Below are 23452 nucleotides of genomic sequence, written 5' to 3'. Positions count from 1 at the left end.
TCAGCTTGCTGTGAGTCTATGTATCTTCTCTTGTTTTCTATTTCTAATTTGACCGGATTGAATAGTCGTTACAATTGTCAGTAAATATATTGTGTAAGTATTGATATTATTTTAGGTTTCTTCATCTTCGTACATCCTCTAATTTAGTCTAGTTTTCGTTGATATTTTTTGAGATAAAATGTCGTGAAGTATAAAAAAATAAGAACTGTCTTTTCCATTAGTGTTTTATGTTCACCTCATGAAATAGCCTGGCAATATTTATACGGGGTTCAAACACAGCTGAATTTGCTTGAGTTGATCTAAAAAACATTTTGATGAAACCTAAATACGTCCAGTTTCAATAAAAAAAACCACATGTATTGTGGAATGATGAATTCTATGTACAAGTTGACGGGGTAGCCATGGGTTCTCCAGTGTCCACCGTGGTCACCGATTTATTCATGGAAGACCTAGAGGAGAGAGCTCTTCGCTCCGGACCAATAACACCTAGGTTTTATAAACGGTACGTAGATGACACTTTCAGAATACTACCTAGTGATCTGACATCTGCATTTTTAGTACATCTTAATTCTATAAATAAAAACATTCAATTTACTATAGAATTAGAGGCAAATAATTCTTTAGCTTTCCTTGACATCCTCATTATCAATAATCCTGACAATACAATAAGTCACACAGTTTATAGGAAAACCACACACACCAATAAATACCTCAATGGTGACTCGCACCACCACCCTAGTCAGTTAGCTACCGTTGGCAAATCTTTGTTTCAGAGAGCCCACCATCTCTGCGATGCTGAACACCTAGAGGACGAGCTATGTCTGGTCAAGCTTGCTCTCCACCAGAACAAGCTGCCCGTGCCTCGCCAGCATCGCAGAAGCCGTATCAAGCTACCCACAGTTGAGCGACAACCTGCATTTGTTCCATATGTGAAGGGAGGCAATAGACAGGATTGGCAATATTGAAGCGAGCTTCGATTAAAAACATTTACAAGCCTCATAAGAAAGTGAGCCAGTTCTTGAGACCTATCAAGAGTAATATTCCTTTGCAAACTGCGGGAGTATATAAACTCGAATGTGAGTGTGGTTTATCTTATATAGGCCAAACAAAGAGAAGTTTCGGTACTAGGGTCAAGGAACATATAGGAGATGTCAAAAATAGGCGTTCTTCAAAGTCTGCAGTCTGTGAACATGCTCTGGATAAACCTAACCATTTTATTAGATTTGATAAACCACAGACCCTCGCTAGAGAACACAGATTCATTCCTAGAATGATACGCGAGGCTATTGAATGTCAAAAACATCCGAACTTCAATAGAGAAGATGGTTGGAGACTTTCTAACACCTGGGATCCACTTATTAAAAATTTAAAATCCCAAATCCAACAGACTGCAAGACCTAAAGATACAGTCAGTGCCTTCTGCGTGCAACCGGAACGTTACTCAAGATACCAATTCAAAATCGTTGGCGGTAGTTATAAATAATATTTCTTTTGTACATCAAATAGACAAATGTCACCTCAGTCTACCCGTGTCCACGAACGCTGTAAAGTGCTCGAAACGTCGGAATGTTAAAAATAATTCATATACGCGATTAAAATCCGTTTAAACTAGTTAGGTTCAATTAATTAGTTTCAATGTGTAATAATCGTGAAAATTTAAGACAACATTAACCACATGTATGTATCAAGTAGCGTGGTGGAGACAACACCCAACTTTCACCTCAAGGAGCCTAGCCGGGACATTAACAAGCATTACTTACAGACTGGCTTTCATTCCAATGAATCAACATAAACATAACACAGCTCAAAATTCGGTCATAAGAGAATGGTTATAATTTCTTTCAGCTCCAATGTGAATACGCACTCTTGACAAATCACTTTCATTTACAGAATTAATTAAGAAAAAAAATAATGGATTGAAATCAACTTTACTTTAAAAAAGTTAGTTGAATTTCATTCATTAAAAATTATTAAATAAACTTTGTAATATCTAATCAAACTATAAATATTGAACTTGGAATATCCAAGTGCTGGAGTGACCATAAACAATCCTTTGATTCACATATCTAATGAGATTTGCTTATAGCTCTACTCTATTATGTAACAAAAATATCAATTGATTAATACATATGCATTCATAATACAACACTATTGCACTCAAACTACTTATATCGACTAATAAGAGCTTAACTTCGTATCAAGGGATTTTCGGCTTTATTTACATAACGTGTCACTTTAAAGTAATTATAGTACGACACAACTTAGATGTAGCATCGGGAAAATTTGTAAAACCGATCACAACCGAATTAAGTACGCTGTTCCTAATTATCAGTATTTATTTCTAATGCGAATACGATCTTTACACGTAATAACTTGTAATATCATATAACCTAATATATTCGGCAATTTGACACGTCGGCTTCACGAGAATCTATAGCGACGAACAGCGTCGAATGGCGCGATGATGAGCTATTTTTATTAGTTGTGTAAATCGGCAGTAATCGGTTTCATTGAATTTGCCGATGCTACATCTAAGTTATGTCGTACTATACAAAGAAATAAAACAATTAAACTATATTACAAAAACATTTATTATGAATACTGTTCTATTATCCTAAATAAGTACTGTCACGTATCCTTGCCGTCCTGCTGCGCTTGCTCCAGCGCGGCGAGCTGCTCCGCCGTGCAGTATTCTGCAACACCACATACGTTGAAAGCAAACCTTACTCATTATTGTACCTTACATCATTCATAAAAAGCTGAAAACGCCCTGTAGTTAGAACGCTTGCATGATGATTGCAGGTTCAAACCCAGGCAGGCACCACTGTATAGTCATGTGCTTAATTTGTGTTTATATTTCATCTCATGCTCGGCGGTGAAGGAAACATCTCGCACATGTATATTCACCAACACGCATTGAAGCAGCGTGGTGGAATATTACTTTTACTATTTTCTATCGGTTGAGAATACTGCACATTTGAACAAAAATTCTTAAATTTTTGTCACCAGCTTTTTCAAACAGCGTGGTGGAATATTACTATTTTCTATCGGTTGAGAATCCTGCACATTTGATCATAAAAAAAGAACAAAAACTCGTAAATTTTTGTCACTCTTTTTTCAAAGCGTTAATAAAATATCAGCCCAATCTATAAGCATTTTTTTTATAATTTCGGTTGCAAGATTGAGTATGTTCGAAATATTTGGTATATTTCGAGTGGAACTGACTTAATAACCCACAATAAAACTTAAAAAACCGAGCACATACGTATTTTGCTGGGCTCCCAGCCGATAAACTCTCCCGTCCTCTGATTCTCGGCCTGTAGCCAGTCGTGCAGAGGTCGGAAGTACTCCAGCAGTCCATCAGCTCGCATGGCACGCTGACCAGTCAAGGCTTCCATCGCATCCGGCCACGGCTTCGACGAACCCATCTTCAACATGTTGCTGTAAATAGAACAATTAAAATATATAATGTGAACCGTTATGTTCTCATACGATTTGTTTACCATAAGATTTATGCTAGTTGCAGGGACTAAGGATAGAGCTGTCAATAGTTCCTTTAAAATTATTGTAATTTTGCAGATGATCATTTATATTTATTATCATTATTCATATTTATTAAAAGTCGGACTCGAAAGTCAGGCTCAAAATGATGATGAATGAACATGGTCAAAAAGTGTATTTCGAAGATTAATAACAACTATAACTATGAATAAAATTTGATATTTAATTTATGTGTTAACAGCCTTAGAAAAACTTTATTTGTCTGAAGTATGTATTTTGCAATGTGGAATGCAACCATTTGATGTAAAACTAGAGTTATCACAATTCTTACGCGAGAGCATTTCCAGCATTGACGCTCTGGTAGATGTCGCAGTCAACCAGTTTCTTGGTGAGATCCTCTGGCACGTACTCTCCGGCGAGCTGACAGAGAGCGCGGTGGAATTGGAACTGGATTATGAATGACACGTAGTATCTGCAATAGACATATAAATAGTATGAATATTAATTTGAAATTTATCGATTCTATCGTTACTCCAATATGAGATAACACGCTCAAGTAATACGGCACATTAGATCCTTTGATTGATAAGCGCTTAGAGGGTTTTGTCAACATACCACCTGGTGGCGGATTTGTTTGTTGTGAGGTGATAAATGAGGAAGGTGTGTGCTTTCCTCAGCCACGTGGTCCCACCTGGCGTACTCGACGTCGGCGGACACGTGGTACTTGGCGGCGGCGTCGAAGTCGTCCTCGGAGCGCGGCGCGGGCGGCTCCACGCCCTGCAGCGCGTCGCGGAGGCGCCAGTAGTGGCAGTTGTAGTCGTCGGCGCTCGTCGTGCCGCGGAACACGCCGTAGCGGAACAGGTCCAGGGTGTAAGCGAACGGCAAAAACACGATCTTGTCAATACCCTGCGCGTAAGAACGAATGTGTTTATTATTAAGATCTGTCTTTTCAACTTGACGTCGATGACATCTTCCATTTCGGAAGTCACGATATGGGCCAAAGAACTATTAGTAATACTAAGTCAATTTAAGTCATTAAAATTGTACAAATAAATTTTCCTTCTCAACAGAAGAGGATTCCTACCACAGTTGTAATTTACAATACTTGGTACATGTTACAGTTGCCTTCCTAAAAGATTATACCAGATAATAAAAATATAATCACGTTAATAACAGTAAAAAAGATCCGATGAAATGCTTATAAAATGAAAAACACTGAAAAAATGCCGAAGTGCCGTCTGAACCATATATGGAAATGATGTTTGAAAACTGGAAACAACTAAGTTCATGTACTAAATATCTTGTTTAAAATTTGCTAAATAAATTATGGAGAAGTGCCAGATAAGCTATAATACTTTGCTTTTTATTAGGTTTTATTGGCGTTTGATGGTTAAAATTTCGATTTAGTATAATTAAGATTAAGAAATATACTAACCATTTTATATAATTGATTTATTTCAGTCTGTTCGTCTTCAGCATCTCCACTAACCAAACCAACGCGTCTTAAATGTTTCGGCGAAGATACTGACAAAGCTATCGTATCACCCACAGCCTCATGGAAACCTGAAAGAAAAATGAAGAATTTGAAATGAGTTCTGGTTGAATGCATAAATATTCGAAATATCATGTGAGACCAAATATTTTATATCGAATTGATGATAGAATATATATTTAGCATGCTTAGCAAAAAATGTACTCATTTAGTGTATAACATTAACACAATTATTAGTGTCATAAATACGATACGATATGAATACGATCATGGTACTAAGTATATAACGTACGAGCGTTTTCTCATGAAATTATCATGTTAGTTCAGGTGATTGTGGCTGAATGTGGGACATAATGAAATCACCATAGTTTAGTTTTATGCAAACATTGACCATATTGTATAAAGACTAGAAACTCCAAATATTTGTAAATTTAATCTTAAATGACAGGTGTTAAGAAACCTGAACCACACATTTTTAGTAGGTTAAGTTAGTAATGACCCCAAAAGTCACCTGGATTTGCTCCAGCTCTGAAAATTACTGGCTTATCTCTGTACTGCAAGTAATACTGGATGTGGCCCATTTCATGATGGACCACCCTCAAATGCTCCATATTCACTGATGTGCACATTTTGATCCTGGATTTAGAAACAAATATTACGACCTAAATTACCTGGATTGGCTCCATCTCTGAATACCACAGGTTGATGTTTATACTGTAGGAAGTACTGTATGTGGCCCATTTCGTGGTGTGTCGTTTGGAAATATTCGTAATCAACTGTTGAGCACTGTTTGATCCTTCAAATTAAGCCAGACATGTTAGGAGAAAATTTGGAAAACATTTATACCGTCACCTTTCTTCCTACTTAATGAAATCAATTAAGAATTTCTGAAGAGGCTTAAGCCAAGCAGTTTCATGTTTATTTTGAGCAATAATAAATTTTCATTTTAGGCATAATCTAGCATTATTAGCAAACGCAACGTATACTGAGACAGACAGACAAGATTAACTGATATCCAACTTATATTGGAAGTAGATAAGCGTAATTACCTAAAATCTTCTCCATCATAGAAGTCCCAAGCTGACGCATGGCAGACTATTTCCCTGTCGGTCGGCTTTTCAATGATAGAATTGTTCCAGAACTTCTCAGGCATTGCTGTCAAATTAAGAGATCTAAAGAATTCATCTGACATCTGGAACATTTTCAGGGGTGTGTAATTTTGGTCTTTCATCGCCTTCGTTATATCGATTTCTTTTTTATCGGGATATGGACGAGTGAAGGACTCGATGTTGTTCCAAGTTTGAGCCCACATATTGCCTGAAAATAAATTAATATTCAAATATCACTTGATAACAAAACAAATACATAAGAAAACAAAAATCTCAATAACTCATTTCCAATAAATGAAAACGATTTTCCCATGATGCATTTCATGATAACTTTTTTTTCGTGGCTTGTATGGAAGCCCCTTCTGGTAAAAACTCCTCCGAGACCATCGTTCTTTATATCTAACTAAGGTTATCCAATTTTCTCCTGCTACCTTTACCAGTTACCCGGAAATTGAATAAGTAGTACAAATCTTAGAATTTAACAAATGACTAATATTGACTTACCTAACAAATGCGCAGGTATTGGTCCTTTAGCTGAAACAACATTTTCTCCATATTTATCACGAAGTCGTTTTCTCACATACGCGTGTAGTTGCTGATACAATGGTTTGACGTCCTCCCATAACTTTGCTAATTGCTGTTCGAAATCAGGAACTTCATATTCTGATTGCCACCATTCCGCAACGTCTTTGAATCCTGAAAAAAAACATTGAATCTTAAATAAACTTAATTAGTACTGGTATTTATTTTTACTTGTTTGCCTTTTTACTAAAAATAAATTCATAAAAGTACCTAAGCCTTTGCGTAGTTTGTTCATAGAAGTCGCGGTTAAATGATCTCATACTATTCACTTAGCAGTTAATAGCAAATTACATGAATCTGTACTTAAAGTTCTTGGAAAGTCTCGTTGTAAATATTCCATTATGATGACGTAATGTATTTTTTTTGTCAATGCTACTTATCACGTGCATTCAAATTTTACAAACGAGTGGTATTTGATAAGATTTCGAAACGGCTTATTTGGTCAATTGTGGAGACTTTTTGATGATACCTCTCTTTAGCTAAATATAAAACTACAGAGAAAACAGGCTCTGAATCAGCTTCTGATTACTCAATTAAGCACGTAATTAATGAGATTAATTAATGCGTTCACCATATGCATATGCGAATTGAACAAGTTTTACAGCCTGGTCCGACACAACCGCTTGGTCTGGCTTGGGTACAATGTTATGCAAAAGCCATATTTTTTTAGGGCTTTGTGCAAGTCTTTTTTTGTTTACAAAAATCACCGCCAAACACCATTACCTTGTTTTGTTGTATTCTGGTTTAACGGATGAATGAACCAGTTTAACATTTTAGTACCCAACCTTACGCCGAAGTAATTCAACAAATGAATTAATCATACATTAATCTGTACTAATATTATAAACGTGAATGTAACTCTGTCTGTGTGCCTGTCTGACGCTCCTTCACGACCAAACCAATAGACTGAATTTGATGAATTTTTTTTGTGAAGCAAGCTTAAACTCCAAAGAAGGACATAGGCTACTTTTTTTCTTCATAATAAGATCCCCAAGGCGCTGGTAACAATGAGTTGTATATATTTACCGTTCAGTTTTGCTGCTTCATTGTCTAATTGGACATACTGTGTGAAATTGTTTCTAGCCCTCGATCCAGCTGCGTTATGCCACTCCAACCAAGCGTGCTTCAGCTCTTCAGGGTCTTGACTCTTTGCAAAGATCTCTGTTATATCTAAAAACATATAATAAAAAATGACATAATGAACGTTGGCCAATTATTTTAAATATTCACTTAATAACTATAAAACCGTTTGAATTTACCTGGTTCTAACGCTAAGTCGCATTTGGTGGCATTCTTGTAATCGCAGATCTTGGAAGTTGCATAATTCGACTCCATTCCTGAGACACATTGCATCAACAGCTTGTATTTGTCATCGGGCAAAGCTGATACGCCCAGTTGACTGTACTTCTTGAACATCCTCCGAAGGGAGAAGTCTTGGAAGTCTTGCCACCTGTACATCTTTGTCTCCTCCCACGCTTGCTTCTCTTGCTTCGACAGTTCTAGTTGAACTTGTATCTGAAAAAAAACCATCAAGTTATTTAATTTTCTTGTTATGAACCAAAACATTTGAATCACTTTTAATTTTCGGGACTCTTTGTATTCTGTTTATCTTATTTAATTACCATAAATACAATTTTTAACACGATTTGAAATTTCAGGAATTGTATATTTTTTATATAATCATAATTATATACATTTTTCAAAATACATATATAAAACATCATTATTTGTCTGCGTTGATACCTCACAATTTTAATGATGATAACATCAGACGAAAATCCTATACCAGTTAGACAAATTAATTTCTTCTGAGAGTTATTGAGAGTGCAAAAATCTTAATTATCTTTGTACAATTTTATATTAAATCAACATTAAAATTGAATGGTATAAAAATTAGCAGTATTAGTATTATCATCGCTATTAATAATCAAATTATTAGCCATCCAACAAAACCAGATTGCTCCTACTCTCAAATTACATTGATTACGCGTATTATGTTTAATCCAATTATTATAAATCAAACGTAATTGAAGTAGTTTAAGTATAAAATCTATTTTTATAGTAGGACTATATATAGACTCAAAAAAATAAATGTACAACAATTATAGCCGAATTGCTACAGTACGAAACGTATTATCGTATAACGAGAATTGATAGACTTCTGAGCAAAAGACTCCTGGAGACCAAAGACCAAGAAGAAGAATGGATATCGAGAATTGGAAAACGTAGTGTTGGACGCCTCGACGAAGGTGGCCGAATGTATGCGAAAGATGACAAAAAGCTTTGGCACACTTTGGGAGAAGCCTATTTCCAGCAGCGAATTGTGATTGGTTAATCATGAACTACACCTTCTTAGTTACCTTACTTAGTACTTTTTACTTCGTACCTAAAGTTACTATAAACATACCCTTTTCTCTTCATTTTCCTCTGTGATATTAGATGTGTACGCCCACTCAGCCAGACTGGCTTTGTTCTTCCTAATACCGGCCATCTTGTCCAAATGCATGATGTACTCTCTGCCCTCCTGTTCCAAAGCCTCCAAGTCCGGGTCTCGGCCTTGTGTGGCGACCACGAACACGGCCACGATGGCGGCGATCAGCACCGCGCCGCCGCCGATCTTCAACATTGTCTGAAAATTATAAAATAAAATTATTTAATCATCACTACATAGTTTAAAACAAAGTCGCTTTCTATGTCCCTATATCCCTACGTATGCTTAAATCTTTAAATCTACGCAACGGATTTTGATGCGGTTTTAATAGACAGAGTGATTCGAGAGGAAGATTTTTGTATAGAATACATGTACAATATAGAAAAGAAACACTCATTATTTTAAACGTGTTCAATGTGATGTCGTAAATAATGTCTATAATTATTTAGTATCACCATTGCACCCGTGCGAATTCGGGGCGGATCGCTAGTATAGTTTGTATAGAAAAAAAAATGTGGGCAATACGAGGCAAAGGCTTTTAAAAAAAGTCTCAAGGGTTTCAATAATGAATAACTTCAGCTTCAGCAGCTTATAATACTAAATAAACCTACAAGAAATCAAAATGCTGCAGTAACCTATTAGATCCAATTTTGATAGATACAAATCTATAACGTTACACATCAACCTATCAACCTAAACCAAACGTTGCATTCTACCAGGAAATCACGACAAGACTTAACTTTACACGATGTTGTTACCGGTTCTAACGTTAGATATATTTTAAAATATAACGTAAACGTATTTGTAATGCATATTGCATCTTTAATAAGACGCTATCTCCAATACTTATTATAATTGTAGGATAATATAATACGAATATGCTGTTTTACAAATACTTTGAATTTATAACGATATTTTAACAAACTTTCATTTATCTCCATCTGATAGTATAAGAGTCTAATGTTTGCAAATTAATTCCATACAGTTTTATTAACGCTTGTGTTACTACCATCAATCGAATTCTATATATTGGTAACATTCGATATTGTAATACATAATAGTTTTACATAACCTAACATTTGTACCTAATAGTTAAAAATTACCTCTCTGTATAAACCGTGTATACAAAATCTTCAGTAATATATATTTTGTTATGACTTGTATGTTCGAAAATAACTACTTCAAATATAGTAATTTTAATTGATATGAGCAGAAATAATACACAACAATATATATCTAAAACAATAAACACAATATTATTAGATACAATTATGAGTATAGAATATACTAGCTTCGACCCTAAGATTGTTTTTGAGTCGTAAGCATTCTCTCCGTTTTTGATTTTACATAAATAATATTAGTAGGATGAATTACGAATAGTTCTAATGTGATCTGACATTGCGCTTATGACGCAACTTGAATTCATCCTAATAAGAGATCATCTGTAGATAACGTTTAAGGACGAGACATATACGGGCACGATTGCAAGCAATCATTTAAAATAAAACCAATACAAAACTATCAACTAACTTGTTACACGCCTTTTTATATTTATACACATAAACTTTTCAAACACTTATGGTTAAATGCTTAAAGTCATAAAAAACGAATATATTACTCAAGAAATTGTTTTATTATTGTCAATCATTGACATAAAGTCATAATAACAAAAAGTTTGCAAATAAATCTCAATGCTTTTTAATTTAGCGACTGATTTAATTAAAGATTTTTAATTATCAAGCTCTCCAAGCGCTCCATCTTCGTTATACCTTGTCAGCAACTCAATCAGTATCCAAATCAAATCTAAAAATTTAAGCTTTTTTTGTCGATAAATTTATTTTTGATACTAACACGTTAATTGTTTTGTTTGTAATTGTTTTATTTTTATATGGATTAATAATCCATAATAATCATGAATAATGAATAATTATTATTATTCATTATTCATGATTTTGCAGTAAAATACTAATTATTATGGTTGCCTGGATGTAGCGATAAGGTCGCCAAAATTGTATGATACTTCTATTTAGGCTGTATCCATGTTTAGTTTTTTTTTTTCACTTTGTGGTGTACAATAAAGTATGAAGAATCTAATCGATGAAATACAGACCCGAAAAATGGAACAAGGGACATTAGATAACCAATGGTAACAACAATTTAAGCATTAAGAAGAAATCGGGAAAAATTATGACCTATTTTGGTAGACTAACTAACCGGGTCGAAATTGACAAAGTTTTTGAAAGCGAGTTCGAAAGAATAAAAGTGATATTATTTTCTTAAACGACATTAAACTTATTTTTTCTGAATTCATCGTGAATAATGTATGTATTTATAAGTTTGCAACATTATTATAAACACATATTTAACCATAAAAGCCATGTCGGCGATGTGCGCCGAGTCGAAACGACATTACAAGGTCTGTGTTATCTATTCAAATAATTAATGCACACATTTACATTCTAATATATATCTTATTTCATTTACATAAACACCAATATTGTCTAACATTAATTAGTAAAATCGACAAATAACCGTAAAACCAAAAAATCTTGTAGCGAATCCAATCAATTTTTTAAGCACATATTGCAATCAGGAGCCGATAGACGTATTAACATTTCGTTAATTCGTCATGTGCTAATGGAAAAAATACGAGCACTATTTTCAAGACCAAGCTATTATATTATTAAATAAAAGATTAAAAAGTGTGAGATTTAAAAAAATGTGAAGCATTTATTAATTAGACAAAAAGTATATTTAGAATTTTAAGGCTTATATTTATAGAATCATGTAAAATGTCAATTCGAAAGTGCATGCATGATACTTATTGTATGAATTAAATTATAATTTTGGACTTTAATAATAGTTTTCTATACTATATATAAAGCTTGGTTGTTACCCTGACATTAAATAAGTGTTCCGTTTTCTTTTTTGGCAATTGATTATGGAACCCTAAAAAGGATTAAAGGAACGCCATTCAAATATATATCCTGTATATATACGACGATAATCCACATCGATGATCTCATACCGATATTCAGTAATTTCATATTAAAAATATAGTAAATTAATAAAAATATGCGGGTATAAAGCAAAAACTTTGAATATTTCGATCTCTACTAAAACAAGTTCATTGAACTCGTGGGGTCAATGAACTTCTTCTGAATCTATTATTAGAAAAATATTTGGATATTACGCATCATTCCCCGTAAAGCAACAACGTCGTCAATGTTGACAATACTCCTTGTGAGAGGAGTTGTCGCTTATTACAATACAATTTATGTATATGTGTGTGTTTTTAATTTATTTAGTTGTAAATAAATTAAAAAACACATACACACATACTGTGCCCGCGACTTTGTATGAGTTTGCGTTTAACAAAGAAGATGAACTAGAAAAGCGGTTATTTTAATATTACAAACTGACACCACAACTTTATTCCACAAAGGTACTGAAAGTCGTATAAACACTTCTTACACCGAGCCTTGGTCTGTGATTACTTTGGGTCATACCTTAAAATAGAACACAACTTTTATAATTATAATACTTTTAACACAAGTTTTTACTAAATACCCTCCATCCGAGCAATATATTATTTCTATAAAAATACCATTTAAAACTATCTGTAGGTACAAATATTAAAATTCTGAAGTAACTCTGATCTCTCTGTTACCCTTTAACGTTTAAACCAATTATAAGAATTTGATGTAAGGTAGTAATCAATTGTGATCCTTAAGAAAGTACATCGGCAACATGCGGGTGAAGCCACATGCGTAACATTTACAGCTTGAAAATTTCCCACTACTGGGCTAAGGCTCCCATTTTAAGGAGAACATTTGGATCGTAGTCCACCCAACTGTTCCAATTCAGGTTGATACACATGTGGCAGAATTTCGTTGAAATTAATCACATGCAGATTTTCTCACGATGTTTTCCTTCACCACCGAGCATGAGATGATTTATAAACACAAATTAAGCACATGAAAATTCAGTACTTGCCTGAGTTTGAACCCGTAATCATCATGTCGGAAATAACAATCTTACAAAAACTACTGCTAATGTATAACATAAAATCATATTTACATATATCGAAGCTTTTTATAAGCATTGATGTTATATGTAATACGTGCGTTATTTTGTTGATGTCCGAGTTGAGTGTCAAAGGGTTTGTATAACAAGGTAACAACAAAAACAACAACAGCCTGTAAATTCCCACTGCTGGGCTAAAGGCCTCCTCTCCCTTTGAGGAGAGGGTTTGGAACATATCCCACAACGATGTTCCAATGCGGGTTGGTGGAATATACATGTGGCAGAATTTCGATGAAATTTGTCACATGCAGGTTTCCTCACGATGTTTTCCTTCACCGCCGAGCACGAGATGAATTATAAAGACAAATTAAGCACATGAAACAGCGGTGCTTGCCTGGGTTTGAACCAGCAATCATCGGTTAAGATGTACGCGTTCTAACCACTGGGCCATCTCGACACTCATCTCTTCTTGTACAAGGTAAAGGACCTTTAAAATTGGCTATTGCAGAACCGGTCGAGGATAGTCGAGGTATGCGGAGTCGTTGTCCTGAGATCATCTCGTCTTAAACGACTTTTGTTTTTTACTGCTACGCTAAGCTCACATGCAAACGAGTAACATTAAGATTGTGATACACTGAGAACTACGATCATCTTATATGATAATTTTTATTTATAATGATGAGTTCAATGACACGAGTCCAGAAGATATAACATTCTTATTATCCCGTTCAATGTCGGGATGAGTAGCTAAATATAATATATAACATTATAGTATGTGTGAGAGGTATATTATATAAAAGCAGTGAATTAATATTAATATTTACATAACATTTTAAATTAACATGGTTATTTTTATTAGATTACTACAACTTGTATATAAAACGGGATATTTACTATGTTTTTTATTTTTATTTGATGAAGCTTGATATTTCAACATTATCTATGTGTCTAATGTATTGTTCAGGAGCTCCATTAAATAAAAATAAAAAACAAAGAAAATATCCCGGTATAAATACTTAATATTTATGTTCTAAATTTAGTCGTGGTTACAGAATATTAGTAACGGTGTATACGAAAACAATAAATATGGTTGTGGGTACATAATATTCTCGAAAGTATATTGCAAACCAAACGTAAATAATCCATAAAAATTTAAAACATTTAAACTTCAAATCATTCTGTATCGAATCTCAAAAACAAACAATTGTGATATCTCACTTGCGGTGATATGTTATATCATTGCATATAACTGATGTGGCTATCTGATATATCTCGATAGAGTTTCGAGATTATTTGAGGTCATTGTTACTTGCAAACAAGAAATTAAAGTCTACTAATACTAATATTATAAAGGTACATTTGGTTTGTTTATATGTTGGGGTTAATATCCGCAACTAGTGATCCAATTCATTTATCTTTTTCACTAGTATAAAACTATATTATTCCTGAGTGGTATCGAGTATCATTTGTATTTAAGTAGTAAAGTAAAGTAAAGTAACAGCCTGTAAATTTCCTACTGCTGTGATAAGGCCTCCTCTTCCCTTTAGGTTTGGAACATATTCCACTACGTTGTTCCAATGCGGGTTGGTGGAATGCACAAGTGGCAGAATTTCGATAAAATTAGACACATGCAGGTTACCTCACAATGCTTTCCTTCACCGCCGAGCACGAGATGAATTATAAACACAAATTAAGCACATTATAATTTATTTAATTAATAAGTTGCACATATAAAGAGGGGGCAGATCGCTAGTATAGTATAGTATAGATAAGATAGATCATATTAAACATTATATCCGAGAAAATAACGTATTTTGTGTTTACATTAAAAAATATATGTTTTATAAAAATATAATATCACTTTTTAATTAGCTCTTAAAAATCAATGTGCCCAATCCTTAGACACAAGGCGCCACTTTCAACAGCGGAACAAGTTCGTATACCAGTTAAGTCGATAATAATATATGACAGGTTTTGAATCATCAGCGACTGTGATGAAATCGATGTTGTATGTAATCAGAATCGTTTTAAAATTAAAAACAAAAAAAAATTCGTCTGCCATTTTTTTTCTTGTCTGGCTATTTAATCTGTTCGATGTTTTTTTTTTAATTATCTCCACTGACTAAGCATTCGTGTCCTCTTTAATTTAATTGCTTTATTTTTTATTCATGCTCATAATAATTAAATAATTCCTGTTTTTAATAAATTAATTGGTTTCTCTATTAAAATAGCATGAGATGAATATGAAGAAGAACTTATACGAAAGCTAAACTCATATACTAACTACCTACGTACGTATAATACGACACAACTTAGATGTAGCATCGGATAATGCAATGAAACGGACTACTACCGATTCACACAACCAATAGAAACAGCTCCCTATCGCGCTATTCGATGCTATTCGTCGCTATATATTCTCGCGTCAGTCAACCATATCGACGTGTCAAATTGACGAATATATTATGTCATATGATATTATAAGTTATTACGTTTGTGTAAAGATCATATTGGCATGAGAAATAAATATTGATAACTTGGTATAGCGTACTTAATTCGGATGTGATCGGTTTTGCGAGTTTTGCTGATGCTACATCTAGGTTGTGTCGTACCTACAATAAGTTCTTACATAAATACATACTTTTCACTAGTTGGTGAATGATCTCTTATTTTAAAGTAAAGAAAAGCATTGAAGCTGGATTCGTTTCCATGGAGATTGGTTCTGATCATTCGATAAGTACTGTTTGCTAAAATATATCTAGCGAGTCTGTAAACGAAGAACGAAATCCATGATTTTATATTTTTAAATCTATATAATAAATTTCCATTACTAGACACGTGGATCCCTTATAAAGAACATTAAATTGTAATAACATAAAGCTGTAACGTGTTTGAAATAATCATTTTGTATCGAAAATTGCTTCGATAGTACACAGTTGACATACTACAATATATATGGCATTTTACTAGACAGTTACACTATAATTAAAAGCATATAGTATATTACAGCTATGTTTAGTAAAACCAATGTTGCCAATGGACATAATAAGGATAAGCTCTAGTAGCTTACAACGTTACAATACAGAACAAAACACACAATGGAATAGCCACGTTTGTACAACGTGAAATAACTTTGGTCAAGAACTACATTGGAAACTCATATTGTAGATTAATGCAAATTCAAATAAAAACTATTAAAAACTATTCAAATAAAAAGTATTGCCAATTGCATAAACAGTCAAAGACTAGTAAAAATTGTGGGTAGTTTTGGTTATAGATCGTACTCATCCAGACAGTACTATACCACCTATGGAATCGTTATTATCGTTATAATCGATAAAAGGATGTAGAAAAAAATGACATGTAGAAGTTATCAGGCTTATATGCTATATATATATATACCTATATCAGCTTCATAACCGTTTGATGTCTACATTAAAACCCAAACTCCCGACGACATCTGATAATATACTTGAACCAAGATGTTAATCTAAATTTTAATTCAGGCATTTTTTATTCAATTTATTTATGTTTTTTGTTACTTTAAACCTCTGAAATTGGAAGTGCTATGTACACTTATAATTTACATGCATATTAAGTATTAAATAATTGTAATGTTAGTTAATATATAAATAATTTATGCGCGTGCTTTTAAATGAATAGTTTTTCATTACTGTACTTATGTTTAGTTGATGTCATTTCTATAATCAGTCTATTCTTAGGCATTATCCTGGAGCCTTGACTTTAAAACTGCATCAAGTGCTTTGACCTAGACATTCTTACTAGATCTGCTAGGTCGACAAATGTAGCTGAGAGGAGCCTGTTCTATAATACTAGTTTTTTTTTCGAAATTATATTAACAACTACCACATATCTTTCATGTTATTATATGGATACTTGATCTTGATAATATTTATTTTTTGTGTCTGGCAACAAAAAAAGGTTTTTGTTTTTAATTTTTTTTATGGCAAGATTAAATACTCATTTCGACGATGACAAGAACACTCGTTTCCGCTTATTATTTTTTTAATAATACAAAGAAGATAAATAGCACGTGATTCATAAGAATTAAAATTTTAGACTACTACCACAGATTAACATACATTTTAGCTAATATGTTATGACCTTTGAACGAATAGTTACACAGTGCTACCCTCCCTTTAAACATAGCGATATTAAGCATTATTTTTTAAAGGTAGGTGTGATAAGTGGTTTGCACCTACCCAGATGAGAACGAGTAAAACTTGATCAGAAAGTTGCACATATTTTTATTAAAAGATATTTATATAATAAAGCGTATTTAACACACACAGACATATTTAACCTATCTATGAATATCACATGCTTATCATGATTTCGGCCAATACACGAATAATACAAGTATACTAGCATCTCTGTATGTCTGACTGTTGCTCTGTCAACGACCTCCTGAACCGTATTTGATAAAATTTGGTAGATGGGAAGCTTAGATCCCAAGCACGGTACGGTATTTGCTCATTTATGCTAAACTCAGACCCAGGCCCCTGCAAAACGAGTGAACCCTCGAGCGACCACTAGTGAAATACATTTTTAAAATCAGCTTAATTAATTAAATGAATACGACCGAAAATAGTTATAAAATAAAATTACTTGTTAGGTATACTAATATATTTTTGATGTGGGTATTTATAAAATAATTTATATAAGTTAAATACATTGAATAGTTTAACTATATGCACAATACATAAAATATATTTTATGTAAATAGTTTTAAATTGTAATAAAGACATTTCCATAAAACGAGTAAAAAAATTCATTTAAATTTTAAAAAAAAAATCGTTTTTTTTCTTATTAATGAAAAAAAATAGTAACTTTCGACACAAAACATAAAAAGATTATTTTCTCGTAAATTAGTTAGTGAAAAGGAGATATGGTCACATATTTTCAAAATAACAGTAAAATTGTATAAGTCCAAAATCAATATTATAATTACAACAAATATTGTAAATTTTGTAGTTATGACTAAAATACTCGTACCCACTGACTCATATAAGCATAGAACATCACTAATGCTATTGTTTTACTTAATCAGTCTAAATATTTTACTTTAGTGGGTAAAGTGAAATATACACATCCAAAGAGAAAGTATCGCTAAATATACGTCCAAATAAAATGCTTTTAATTCAACTAACAATTAATTATAAAATTTAAAAACAAAACTTACCGTTTTGTTACTGGCACAAAGGAATAATTAGAGAATTATAAATTCGAAATTCGAACTCGTGTGTTGTGATTGCGTGTTTCGAAAATGGAACGGCCAGTCGCCGCCGTCTTCGGCCGGCCGATGACTGAGCGCAAACGCAGCCTCGGCTACCACTCACGTATAAGGTAGCCATTATTTTTGAGGTTACCAAAAGACTGCTTTTTTTTTAAATATGAATGTACTTTTTATTTATATATTCACTATGTACTTATTTAATTGTATTTACGATACTAGTGGATCTTGAAAATTAAATTATTAAGTTTCTTTACTTTTTTGTACGTTGTCCTGGCATATTTTCGTTTTTTTTTGTCAACAAATATTCTAATTATTTACTTAATAACGCTTACAAATTCATAAAGCAGATTAAAACCAAAAATGAATTTTGAATCTGCATTTTAGAGGATTAGATTAATAAATAAATAAAAAATAAATATTGTACAACATCACATATATTACTTTGATAAAAATGTAAGTAGCTAAAGCATTTGTGTTGATAAACTAAATTACAATCATATATAATTATTATATATCAACATTGAAAGTAGTGAGAAAAATATAACTCGGGTAAATCAGAGCACATATAAAAGATTAAGAATTAAAAAAAATCGCACAGAACTGTAAACATGAATTTGACATGCATCGTATCAAAGAAGTTTCACCTTTAAGTACATTAAGTAAGGAAATATTAAATAAAAAAGAGTATTTTAAGTATAACAGTCTCGCAAAAAGCGATACTTCACAGTCACCCTACTCGCACATGTGGATGTATACAAAACAAACAAACAAGTACCAAATCGGCACACGCAAATTTCGACATTAACGACCTCACCAAAAGGAATAATTTAACATGAATTTCGTATAACATGACTAACGGGTAATGGATTAGGAACGCTTCGAGTTATTTAATGAGTTGTCAAATACCAGTCCTATAGTTTTTATGATTTTAATAATATTAATTGCTTATATTTTGTCGCTACGGACTCATTGAAAGATAACGACGCAGTTTTTTTTTTAATTATTGTGTCCGTCAAAAAATATTTGGCAAAGGTATTGCGCTATGCAGCCAGATCTTTGAAGGCTTCTCTTAGTGACTAAAGCGGTAATTATTAAGCCAAGCTATCCGTTTTTTATAAAGAATAATATTTTTATTTAAATTAACTAATAAATCCAACTGAATCTATGATTTTTGTTATTTGCTTTTTTTCAACATCATAAAAAATATAATATCCGTAAAATTAAATTAGTTTAATAAATATAATTGGCTTTCCGTAATTAGGTTTCATCTCAAATAAACCCTATATTCTTTATTGTTATCCACACAAATGGATACATAGCAAACATACATACGTGATATAATATGTAGTTATTGCTTTGTACAGTCTCATTCACAATCAACTGAAATTATATTTATCTGACGTAATAACTAAATACCATTAAAACGTTAAGGAATGTATTTCCTTATAAATTTCTAATTTAAAGAAAATTAACTTAATACATATATGTCGGAGGCGTCAACAATACGGAAGTTGATTTGATAACGAGCAAGCGTTGTCGGTGTGAGATAACGCTTCGACGGAGTCTAGATGGGTCGTTGCGAGTCAGCGACACTGCATTTCTATCCTAGCCACCGTACGAACAACACGTCTAGAAACTGTCTCCCGAATCCCGAGTTTCTGCCTTGAAAATCAATTATTTCCCGGACACATTTTGTGTCAGATTGCCATCTTATTGGAAGAGATTGCAGGAAGAGAGATATAACTATGGAAATTTTAATGACATATGTATAAAAAATATCTCTATATTTATACATGTATTTTTTCTTTTACCATCAGAAAGTTATAACATATTTCGTGGGACCGTTTGATGACAGTTCTGTATAAAATCAAATTTAATTTTAACATATAAGTATTGTGATATGATAACAAATAAACTTAAATAATAACAATAATAAAAGTTTCTCTACACATTGCATTTATTATTATTTTATTTAAATGTTAATGATAATTTATTCATGAATGTGCGGACTATTCGTGGGCGTAGCCGCTGACTCACAGCGGTAGGTATGGAGGCAACGGTACCTGACGACACGGCGAACATTACATGTTTTATAAGCAATATACTTACCACCATGTATAAGGTACAGTCGATTCAATTATTTTTTTTAATTAAGGTTGTTTTTTGTTGGTAAACTTAAACAATATTTAGTAATGTTGTCTTAAATTTTCGCGATTATTACACATTTAAATAAAACTAATTATAACGGATGAATCGCGTATATTAATTATTTTTAAACATCCCGACGTTTCGAGCACTTTGCAGTGTTCGTGGTCACGGGTAGACAGTCTACCCGTGACCACGAACACTGCAAAGTGCTCGAAACGTCGGGATGTTTAAAAATAATTAATATACGCGATTCATCCGTTATAATTAGTTTTATTTAAATATTTAGTAAATGTCTTATATCGCATCCCAGAGTGGCATGCGTGAGGACATTGCCTTTATTATTACTTTATATATAGTTTTGAAATATAAGTAACCTAAGGTACTCCTTAACTCATTAGCTAGCTGCCTGTGAAAATCCTGTCAAATTCACTGCAGGCCTTCTGAAGATTAACCGGAACAAACAGACGGACAAAAATTACAAAAAAAGTTATTATGGTATATGTACCGTATGTACAGATACTTTTAGTAAAAACCGGTTATTTTAATAATACAAACAGACAGCCCAAATTTATTATACGTATAGAAGATCAAAATGAAGATACTGACAATAGTTAACGAAATTTAGTATTTGTTTTGCACATTGTACTTCACGGCACAATATTATATAACACGTGTTTTTATTGAAGGTTTCGATTGCGGAATTGAATACATGTTTTGGGTTACTGATAAGAATAATTAGGCAAGTTAAGACCAAAGTGATGAGTTGAAACTCATGAATAACCAAAATTTAAAGTTTAGCGAATTTCAAGTCACCAAATTTTATTGGACTTCCCTGATGATTTATATGATTTAATTTGATAAGTGATAATCGAGCGTTAGTCAAGAGAATATAATAATACGAGGAATCGAAAAAATATACATACATACTTTCCCTTTAATATACACATAAGTATTTTGGTGCCAGGTACAAACCGGTACCTTAGATTTGAGTATTTTTATGAACTTATAGGATGTGCCACAGTTTTGACGAGGCAATATATTGTTTGTGACGCGATACACTTATTAAAAAGAAGTCTATATTAATATTATAATTGCGAAAATCGACTATTTACGTTTACACCACTGAGCTGTTTTAAATATAATTTTGGGGGTAAAACAAGTTTGTTTTAAGTCATATTAATTTTAAATAAAAAAAGTTCAGCTAGTGAAGATACCTTCTATATTAATAGGATTAGGTGATATTTTTTTCCAGTGATTATGGGATAGCTGCACGTACAAAGTTATATAGAGGTTATTTTGAATAGCGCTAACCGTAGATGTGCAAAAAAGTGTATGTTATACTAAATTATTGCGATTTAACAAAGAATTAATTTTAGAGAGCGGATAAAAGTTACTGGCCATATAGAGAGCGGCGATATAAAAAAAAAAACAAATGAATACATGCTAACATACGTTGTCATTTTGTAATGAAATTAAATAAAGAAAAACCTGTCATACGTTTCGAAGATTGTAAAAATCCGTTGAATAAATGAGAAATTTTGCGTGCTACCCACTAGTATTTTATAAACTGACCATTAAGCTAAAAATCTATATTATCTATATTTTAATAATATAAATGTGAAAGTTACTGTCTGTCTGTCTGTGGATCTTTCACGAACAACCGGTGGACTTGAATTACAAGAAAGGACATACATTACATTTTTTGCCTTACACGTAACAACAAACATTATAAACGCGAGCAAAACCGCAGTCGTCTACTAGTATATAATATTATGTTTATATGAAAAATATATTTCTAAATGCTCCTTATTACTTAACGAACATTATTCTTTAAGATTATAGATTCGGATTATATTATTTTAAAATTGTGTCAGGTATAGTACGACATAAATTAGATCGGCTAACTTCGTAAAACCGATCACATCCGAATTGAGCACGCTGTCCCAAATTATCAATATTTAATTTCATGTGAATATGATCTTTTACACAAACGTATTAACTTGTAATATCATATGACATAATACATTCGTCAATTTGACACGTCGATTTACATGCACTTGCTTTCTCGGGTTGAACTGACGCGAGAATCTATAGCGACGAATAGCGTCGAATGGCACCATAGGCAGCTATTTCTATTGGTTGTATAAATCGGCAGTAATCGGTTTTATTGAATTTGCCGATGCTACATCTAAGTTGTGTCGTACTATAATTTAATCCTCTTAATTATATAAATATTATACATTTAATTCGAACAAGTTTCTTGTTTTATACGAAGTTTTCTAAGTATTAATATTTATATGAAACACATATCCAATTTATTATTATAATATCGCGGTTCTACACGTGTTATATCGATATGTATATTTGTTTAAATTACAAAATATTATACGACACAACTATCAACTACCAATTACAACAATGTTGTACTTCAAAAAGTATTCTTCTTTTTATGAGACGTGTATGTTGTTTAGTTTTATACACACACACACACACACACACACACACACACACACACACACACACACACACACACACACACACACACACACACACACACACACACACACATACACATACACGTAGTTACGTACTTACATGTAAGTACAGTTTGTATGTGTGTCGGAAACTAAACGGTTGAACAAATTTCGACAATATTTTCTGTTTATTCAAGTAGGCCTTTGAATGTTTATAATAAATAGCCTTTAATAATAAATAAGTCTAATACGTTATTTGCCTATATTGGCGCATTTTAAAATTATTGCTGTAATACCTATACTTATGTAATATTATTCAACTCTTGGTGGTAACCTTTATGCAAGCCCATCTGAGTAGGTACAACCCACTCATCAGATATTCTACCGCCAAACAGCAGTACTGAGTATTTTTGTGTTCCGGTTTGAAGGGTG

General features: G+C 32.8%; 1 protein-coding gene across 3 annotated transcripts in view; it reads right to left on the bottom strand.

Moving 5' to 3' along the window:
• Nucleotides 1-2573: 2573 nt before the first annotated feature.
• LOC124532359 (angiotensin-converting enzyme-like) overlaps nucleotides 2574-23452 on the bottom strand; it is a 44137-nt gene continuing 23258 nt past the window's right edge. Inside the window, exons 1-12 of one of the 3 annotated variants that reach the window (XM_047107249.1) lie at nucleotides 18345-18468; nucleotides 9092-9313; nucleotides 7944-8199; nucleotides 7711-7854; nucleotides 6607-6798; nucleotides 6043-6310; nucleotides 5665-5789; nucleotides 4937-5064; nucleotides 4193-4407; nucleotides 3833-3973; nucleotides 3266-3441; nucleotides 2574-2693 (exon numbers count right to left, since the gene is read on the bottom strand). In XM_047107249.1, the coding sequence (XP_046963205.1) occupies nucleotides 2629-2693; nucleotides 3266-3441; nucleotides 3833-3973; nucleotides 4193-4407; nucleotides 4937-5064; nucleotides 5665-5789; nucleotides 6043-6310; nucleotides 6607-6798; nucleotides 7711-7854; nucleotides 7944-8199; nucleotides 9092-9310 (1929 nt within the window). In that variant the 5' untranslated portion in view covers nucleotides 9311-9313; nucleotides 18345-18468 and the 3' untranslated portion in view covers nucleotides 2574-2628. Of the gene's footprint in view, nucleotides 2694-3265; nucleotides 3442-3832; nucleotides 3974-4192; nucleotides 4408-4936; nucleotides 5065-5504; nucleotides 5630-5664; nucleotides 5790-6042; nucleotides 6311-6606; nucleotides 6799-7710; nucleotides 7855-7943; nucleotides 8200-9091; nucleotides 9314-18344; nucleotides 18469-23452 lie in introns of those variants that run through there. The other 2 variants (XM_047107246.1, XM_047107247.1) reach the window with 2 other exon arrangements.

This window comes from Vanessa cardui, chromosome 9, assembly GCF_905220365.1.
Source record: "Vanessa cardui chromosome 9, ilVanCard2.1, whole genome shotgun sequence".
NCBI classification, from domain to species: Eukaryota; Metazoa; Arthropoda; class Insecta; order Lepidoptera; family Nymphalidae; genus Vanessa; species Vanessa cardui.
Note: the sequence above shows the minus strand (reverse complement) of the source record. Positions and strands in the feature narration are given on the sequence as shown.